The 8,880-nt window shown below is 35.3% G+C and overlaps 1 protein-coding gene across 2 annotated transcripts in view; it reads right to left on the reverse strand.

Moving 5' to 3' along the window:
• The window catches only part of LOC111299764 (transcriptional corepressor SEUSS-like), a 13,613-nt gene extending 4,958 nt beyond the window's left edge, over positions 1-8,655 (reverse strand). For both annotated transcript variants that reach the window (XM_089747736.1, XM_089747735.1), the window contains exons 1-8: positions 8,282-8,655; positions 6,368-7,603; positions 6,166-6,285; positions 5,331-5,379; positions 3,997-4,211; positions 3,833-3,901; positions 1,968-2,065; positions 574-667 (exon numbers count right to left, since the gene is read on the reverse strand). In XM_089747736.1, the coding sequence (XP_089603862.1) occupies positions 574-667; positions 1,968-2,065; positions 3,833-3,901; positions 3,997-4,211; positions 5,331-5,379; positions 6,166-6,285; positions 6,368-7,375 (1,653 nt within the window). In that variant the 5' untranslated portion in view covers positions 7,376-7,603; positions 8,282-8,655. The remainder of the gene's footprint in view (positions 1-573; positions 668-1,967; positions 2,066-3,832; positions 3,902-3,996; positions 4,212-5,330; positions 5,380-6,165; positions 6,286-6,367; positions 7,604-8,281) is intronic.
• Positions 8,656-8,880: the final 225 nt, after the last annotated feature.

Raw genomic sequence — 8,880 nt, forward strand, 5'->3', positions numbered from 1 at the left:
AATCTTATCATTACAATAACTAATCTTACTTCCATTACTATTTTTAATATCAGCAAAACCAATTTCACCAACCACCCAAATGGACCCTAAGTTTTTTCATAAGATAAAAACTAGTTAAACGGATCTAACGCAAGACAAAATGGGAAATTAAGGCTTGATTTAGTATCAAAGTCACATTTAGTCATTCAATTATTAGATCTTGTTTAACTACTTGATTTGTATGAAAAAGATAAACAAATATAAAAAGAGTAAAAATAGAATAGAAAAGGAAGTGGGAACATCCCAATATTACTAGACATAAAAGATTAATTTTATTAAAAATATATAAAGAAAAAAGAAAGAAAAATAATAAAATGTTTTGTGCATTTGTAATTTTTCACGTGTTGACGCCATACCATGCAATGCAGTTGTTTTTATCGTGGAAAAGAGTTGTTTAAGAGTAACAAAACTAGCAATTATACTCAATCACAAAACTTATTTAAATTCAAACTAAAATCATTAAAGCGAAAAGAAAATATATAAATAAATGCTATAATTTATAATGACCAAAAATAAAGTTGCAGCCTATAATACCTGAAGGCACCGTACATATCTCTTTGTATACCCTAAGTCATTGACTAAAGGAACATCCAAGGCTTTTGCAAACTGAAGAGCAGATGCAACTAACCTGAAAGAATCACTTGTGTTACTAACGAAGTAAACCAAGGTGACACGCAAAAAGTATGCATATGTGCAAGAGGTGCATTAAATAGGTTAGTCAAGTAAACACGAAATGGTCTTCATTGCAAGAACACCACTTCTACATCACCTTCAATTAGATGTCCAAGCGCACCACTTTTACATGCCATTCAGTAACATATGGGGGCATAATTTAAAACACGCTCAAACTATCATCTACACTCAATCCAACTAAGTCTTACTGCCAAGAAGTTTGGGGTAACATATATATAATCATTTTCTTTACCCCCACTTGATCTAAAGGTTATATCCTTTGAAAGATCCAAAGACATCAATCCACTCCTTTCTCATCACTTTACCAACATCATACTTACATACCTCAACTTCAGTCCTAATTGAATCAAATCACTTTACTCCATGGCAGTATGGAAGCATCCCTAAGTCTATATTGCACATGGTTAAAACATTAAGTTATACTCCTCTTAATTCACCTCATTTCATGCCACTCACACATTCTTAAGATGTTTTGTCCTCTAAATACCCTACATACCATAGAGCATAATATGGCCGTATGATTTTATCAGACTTTCCTTTCAAATTGGCAGCAATCTGCTTAGCACTTCTTCATTTCATCCACTGTCTTTTTCTTTCTATCACCAATCCTTAGTACTACCAAAAATAACTGCAATAAAGAATTTCTAATTGTCAATTCAAAACCAATCTAGCAAGCATGAATGGAAACAGCCCTCATGTCTGTGTTGGATATGGACATGCTTCAAATATGCCAACATACAAAAATTAAAAACATGTGTGAAGATCTGAGTTCACAAAGAGGAAATACAGCAAAAGAAAAGAAAAGAAGTAAGACTAGCCTGGGTGTCAAAATGGCCATCATTGCTTTTCTCATGTGATAGCTTCTCATCTATGCCTTAAATCAAATAGGAAAAAGAGAGGGAGAGGAAATGCTTGAGGGTGGCATTAGGTTTTGGAAGAGAAGGGACAAAAAAAAAAAAGCTTATATAAAACTTTTGCAAGGTTCGGCCACTCACATTTGATTCTGCTTGCTTTAAAGTTGAAAATTCAATGGTATTCAGCTGATTTACAACAATATTTGCACGGAAATAAAAAAATTACCTGAATAACTTATTATAACAAAATTTCTCTAATGATTTAGAAGACCTTTTAGTTTAATGTCACAGTTATGAATAATTAACTCACATTTTACAGGGCCACAAGGAGAGGATAAGCCATAAACCATGAGAATGATCTAATAAGAATATAAAACTCACATGTTACAGTTACTCTGTAAGTCTGGTGCAGATAAGCTGGATGATGCATTCAGTGCTGATGCTTGGTACTTCTGCGCAGCAGCTCCAAGTTGACTTACCTGGAATCCACTTTAATCAATTAACAAAGTCTATGAAAATGAAGCTCTTTCCCAACTTTTATCAGGTAATGGACATCATCGAATCTATGAAAGAATGCTCTTTAGTTCATCAAAATCCATTTCACAACCCTTAACACCTCCAGCAGAGAAGATAAGTCAAAGCAAACACAAAAAGAGAAGGGAAAATAATCTTACTCACATCCTCCAGTTCTCTCCAAGCATACCCCCCACCCCAAAGAAAAAACACCTTTCCTTTTCAGGGCTCGAAGTGGTAAAGGGAAGACGGAGGGGGATCAGTAATCTTTTTCCTTCACCTTCTACTCCCAGTGTCCCCCATTTCTAAAATAAAAATCAGGCTTATTTATGTTCTTTTAGAGTGAAGATGAGGGTCGATCCACCTTTTGAGGCTTTTATTGGAGGGTTTTTGGGTGAGAAAGAAATATCTACATATGGGATTTATTAACTTGGAGAAAGCATACATAGAGTTCCTCGAAAGGTGCTTTGGTGGGCCTTAATGAAAAAAAGAGTCCCTTTAAAGTACATCAACATAGTTAAAAATATGTATGAAGGAGTAGTAACACATGTGAGGACTGTTGGGAGCATGACAGATAGCTTCCCTATTACCCGAGGATTACATCAAGGCTCAACACTAAATCCTTTCCTTTTTGCCCTAGTTATCGACGAGCTCACTGGACGTATCCAAGATAAAGTGCCGTGGTGTATGTTATTTGCCGACGATATAGTCTTAGTTGTGGAAACTTGTGATGCCCTTAATGTGAAATTAGAATTATGGAAGAGTACACTGGAGTCTCAAGGTTTTAAATTAAGTAGATCTAAAACTGAATATAAAGATTGCAAGTTTAGTGATCACAAGGAAGTGGGTACTATTATGATTAAGTTGGATGGGGAAAGAGTAGCAAAGAGTAGCCAATTTCGATACTTGGGATCAATTATTCAGAATGATACTAAGAGAGAAGCAGATGTCAAACATAGGATTCAAGCAGGATGGGCGAGGTGGTGAAGTACGTAAGGTGTGTTGCATGATCGCAACATGCCTTTAAAGTTAAAAGTGAAGTTGCATAAAACAATTGTAAGGCCTGCATTATTACTATATGGAACTGAGTATTGGGCTATTAAGAAACAACATGAAAAGAAAATGAACATAGCAAAGATAAGGATGCTTAGATGGATGTGTGGTAAGACTAGAAGAGACAAAATCAGAAATGAAGAGATTCGAGAAAAATTAGGGGTAATCCAACTTGAAAAGAAGATGATACAGTGCTGTTTACGGTGGTTTGGATATGTAAAACATAGGCCTAGCTATGCACTGGTTAGGAGAATTGAGTCTCTAGATCTAGAAGAAATCAAAACATCCAGAGGTAGACCATAAAAGCTATAGATGCAAGTAATAAAAAACGATATGATGGTTAAGGAATTAGATGAAAATTTGGTTGTTGATAGAAATGAGTGGGGCAAAAGGATTCAAACTATAACCTAACTTGATTATCTTATTTGGTTTTTCATATAGTTGTCCCTAGAATATGGAAGATAAGGCTTAGTGTGTTGTTATTGTTGTTGTTGTTGTAGAGTGAAGATGAGGACCTTACTCAGCAATGAATAATGATTTTTAATGCGCCACCATTACAGTAAGGCTTAACAAAGTCAAGTTAATTTACATTCATAACTACTCGATGAAAGGATGTTGCAAGACTACTACTAAGCACATAAATCTACATCAGACTACTACTTAAGCATCAACATGTATACCTGAGGTATTATCAATCTTCGAGGGATAAGCTCCTCATGATGTCGTACACAAAACTCCCAAGAGCAAATCTAGATAGCAAGGACAAGATAAACAAAATTTCAACCAATTAGAAGTTCCAGAGATTATTAACTCCTTTAACACAGAGGATTTAGCATCTCCAAACCTTTAGATCTGGAGAGAAAACAAGATGAAGTTGACCATCCCGTACCACACGAAGATGCTCAAAAACACTCTCTTCTATTGCTTTAGCGTAGTCAAGAACAATTTGACCTTTAGCATTATGATATTCATGAGGCATATCAACATAAAGAAGCTCCTCCAAAGTACCACTGTCATATTTGATTTTAAATAGCCTGGGCAGAACCTCAACAGTTGTTCCTGAAAAGCAAAAATTTGATGTTTACATCAAATTCCATTTCAACAAAGGGGGAACGTTTTTTCACAAGTTTTTTTTTTTTTTTTTTGCAATTTGGGACATGAAATAATGAAACTTTTTCCCCATAGTCACAAGTCATATTCTTTGCTCTCACAGAAGAATGAAACTCTACTTCGATTTCAGCTGCTTAGCTTTTAAGGCACATCTTTGTTTCCTTCAGCATGAACCACTCACTCATTTCATTTGTAAATCAAACCACTCATTAAATAGTGATATATTTGTGCACCATGGAGGAAACTAAAATATAGCACATCCTATTATAATATTAATTTTCCTATTGGCACCGATTTCATAGAATCTAAAGGAAATAGACTTATTACCTTAAAATTACCAACCATCTTACCTTCAATAGTTTCACCATTCTACTCCTTCCTTTTTCTATTCCTAAAACTTTTTATCCAATGAAATAGAAAAGTTAAAGAAGCAATATAGCATTACCAATATTTGTTACATATATATAAGATTGTTTTATGGCAAGTGTAGATCAAGTAAAAAGAATTTATTAATCCACCTGAGAGTAAATGGATAGGGCAACGGCCCAGTGTCTATGATACTTAAGACTCTGAAAATTAGAGTAGATATTGAAGACCCAACTTATCCTATATTGTTGCTCTTAATGAATATCCAAATAGACAATCACTAAGGAAAGTAGCATGCACCACATCTTTTGATATCTTTTGGTAAAGTGTTTAAAATCTTTCTTTCTTTCATGCAAAGAAAGCCCAGGTATTGGTTAGAGCAGGCATCAAAAGTATCCATTATATGTTTCAAAGGATAGCATTCAGATACAAAATATTTATGCATAAGCAGGAGATTTGAGCTTTGCCATTAATTGTTTGTCAAAGGACAGTGAATCAAAAAAGATTGTATACAATATTGATGCAGAACTTGATAATCATATTAGTTAAGAAGCAGGACCATTTACATCAAACACAGAACACTTTCTTCACTTGATATGATAAGACATAGTCACCTCCGAACTTAACATGATATAGTCAGCTTCAAAAGCAGGAGTCTTTAAATTAATAAATCAATTTGAAGAGTGGAAAGAAATAACATACCAAAACCACGGCCAGGCTTGCGATTGCATAATTCACAGTGCCATATATCCTGCAAAAGCTGCAATTAAATTTCTAATATTTCCTCATAATGGCAGCAAAGCAAAATCATAAACTTTGTGAAGCATTCAAAAAAGTGGAAAGTATCATTTTAATTGGCCAAGACTCCAATGAGATATAAATAGATACTAGATAAGCAAAGAAGATCCTAGGATGCTCCCCTGCCAACCACAAAATACTACTAAAATTTTATACTCTTTGCTAATACCAAAGTTTTCCTTTCTACATTAGAAACTTGTTTTCTCCGAGCATACAAATCCGAATGTTAATATCTGTAGAGAAAATTTTTGTCAGATCCCAAAACCAACTACTACTATAGCTACTTTTGATAGCTGTCCAATTGAGACTACAAAAAGTTTTTTTAAATCATACAACTTTTGCCCCACACCTACGTATCTGACAAGAGGAACAAAAATTCTTCATACTTATCCTTGAATGAGGCCAGGGCTATGATGGAAGCTACTAAACCTTATCTGACAGGGTATTTATTTTTCTTTTCTTCTTTTTTTTTTCTTTTGTCTGACTGTTTTCGAAAATAGCATAAATGAAATGCAAAGTTGATTATCTGCTATAACTCATTATTGACATTTCGCACCTTTATCAAATATCAACAAACAGTGATCCTCCGAGACATCATTTAGCAAATTTAAAATTCCCGGAAGGGATTGCACCAGGGATACTCCATGACAACCACCACCCCTTTCTTTCTAAAGCACCAGCTTTTCCTCTCCCTACGGACAGTAAAGTGTAAGTCAATTAATTTCTTTAAACAACATACCTGAGGAAACACACCATTACTTTGCCGATTATTTCCATATAATGAAACACACCATGTTTTCTTTGCATTAGGAGCAAAAAATTCAGCAACAAATTTCTGCCAGAATTCAATATTGTTATCCTGAATCAAGAACAAGTGTTACCACCAAGCAAAACAGCAATCACTAGAAGAATGAATAATTCCTCAAGTGAAATTATCTTACATCAGGTCTGCACTGTTGCTGATATATGTATTGGGTCAGACGCCGAGCACAAGTTCCTGGTTCATAAGCTGGTCTAACAGCAGATCGAACAGACAAGTGCTGCTGCTGAAACTGTGGCTGTAGTTGAGGTCTTTGCTGAGGAAGTGATTTCAACAGTTGTTGCTGATGTTGCATCTGCAAAATACGCTGTTGTTGCAAAAAGTTCATCCGTGCAACAGGTGCTTCAGAAGAGTGCCTGGTTAATTGAAGGAACTGCTGCTGCTGCTGCTGCAAAAGCATTGCTTGATCAGACTGTTGACGTTCCAATTTTACAGGTCCTATGCCTCTTCCAATTTGGTTCTGTTGAGGCTCTAGCTTCACTGGTCCAATATTTCGAAATGACTGCAACTGTTGCTGGGGACCAACCTGATCATTCATAGTCTGAGGCTCCAACTTGACAGCACCTGTGCCCCCTAACCCTCCTCGGATTGATTGAAATTGCTGCTGCTGCTGCGATTGACTGTGGGAAAGAGGGAATTGTTGCATCGACTGCTGACCTTGCTGAAACTTTTGTGGCTCAAATTGTTGAACTTGAGCTTGCTGTAGATCCAATAGTGCAGGGTTTCCAGCAGAGTTTGCAATTTGCTGATTCTGAAGTTGGCATGATGACCCAGAATTTGCAGCATCTGATGGTGCGAATGATGGAGGTACATTAAAACCAATCTCATTTGCCACAGCAGTGAGAGGATTAGACTCAGCTGTGGCATCAAAACCTCCCCGCTGGAAACCACTCACACCAGATAGGCCAGAGTTTGAACCCCCATTGCCAAAAGTCTGATTCAGGAGTGATGAAATGTTCGCTGTGCTTTCGAGTAAATTCATGCTATACTGAGCTCTTGGGGAGACAAGTGATGAAAATGTTCCTTGCTGAGGCATTGAACCTTGAGATCCCAAAATAGCAGAATTTGATCGCGTAAGTGCTGGCAAAACAGACTGAGCACCACCACTTGGTGGCCCAGGCAGCACCATCTCGAAATAAGACAGCAATATCTCAACAAATTCACCAAACTGAACTAATAGAGCTTGAATTCACCATACTCAGATATCCTATTGAGGCTCCCCAAGCACCTTGACAGAGAAAGGTCATAATTATATTCAACCAGGAAGCAAAATGCAGGCCACATTTAGAACTCAACACTCCAGCTTGTCAGCATTTCAGAACGGAAGTGACAACTGTTTCGTTCTGACCACTAAAACCTGAATCATAAATAGTAACAGAGAAGAATAACAAGGTTAATACCAAGCAAGAAATAAGGTCATGACTCATGAGCATTACAAAAATTTCAACACTTGTTCACAAATAAGAATCTTCAGTGACAAGCTGAGACCGTTTAGTGAAAATTCTATTTGATCCATAAAACACAAAGCCAAAACCAACCATCCAAAAAGTCGTCTCTTCTTGGCACAAATATTTCCAAATATGGTTTAAGCTAATGCAAGTATAAAAAAAAATGATAGTGACATATATTAAGTGAAAATCTAGGATTACCAAAAATAAAAAGAAAATTTAAATGATTCCATCTCCCAAATTCAAAAAACAAAAGAAATGAAGTTTTCATCTATTTGGTTGCAAAGAAAATGTAGGAAAAATAAAGAAAATACATGAATTTAAGGCTAAAATTACAACCCAAGTCTGCTAAATTTGAACCCTTTATCTCATTCTAGACCCGGATACCAACACCCACAAAAACTAAAAACAAAAAAAAAAAAAAAAAAATGAGAACCCACATATTAAACACACACAAAAAATAATAATAATAACTCACGAAGGAAATGGAAATCCAAAGACCAGACAGATAGAACAAAAGCATGAAAAAAAAGTTATAAGTATTCCTCATTATCCCGAACAAAGAAAGAAAAAGAGAGAGAACTTACAGTGTGAAGTGGCAATGTTGAAAATTGTTGAGAGAAGAAATTTTTTATCTTTCCCTAAAAAAACCCAAAAAATACCAAATACAACTCTAAACAAAGCCGAATATAATATTAAAACATTTTTGTTCTAAAAAGTAACGATTTTATGATTTTGTCTTAAAGCTTTTTTCCCATTGGATTTAATTAGAATTAGAATGCGATAATATAATAGTAAATAAACATTAATTTATATGACCGTACAATCTTTTTTGTTTTCATTTTTGCGTAAAGATTGCAGTCTCTGCTCTTTCTATATTTTTTTTTCCTTTTCTTCTCTCCGTTTTGTTTAGAAAGAGAAGAGCAGAGACCTGCCGAGAGAGAAAGAATTGAGTGTACATGCGTGTTCTTGCGGACGTCAAAATTCATTTGAATTGGATTCAATATTTTTATGTTTTTCTTTTTTTTTTTTTTTCTGTTATACTATTTTTAGGTGTCTCTCTATTACTAATAATATAAAGTCAAAACTTTTTCTTTTTATTTTATGGAAGTTAACTTGTACTCGGGGTCAACGCAGAACTTGTACTTGCTGGCAAAAGCACAATATCCATGCATGCCACACATCA

Source organism: Durio zibethinus, chromosome 18 (genome assembly GCF_047325235.1).
Source record: "Durio zibethinus cultivar Kanyao isolate XHJ-2024 chromosome 18, ASM4732523v1, whole genome shotgun sequence".
NCBI lineage: Eukaryota > Viridiplantae > Streptophyta > Magnoliopsida > Malvales > Malvaceae > Durio > Durio zibethinus.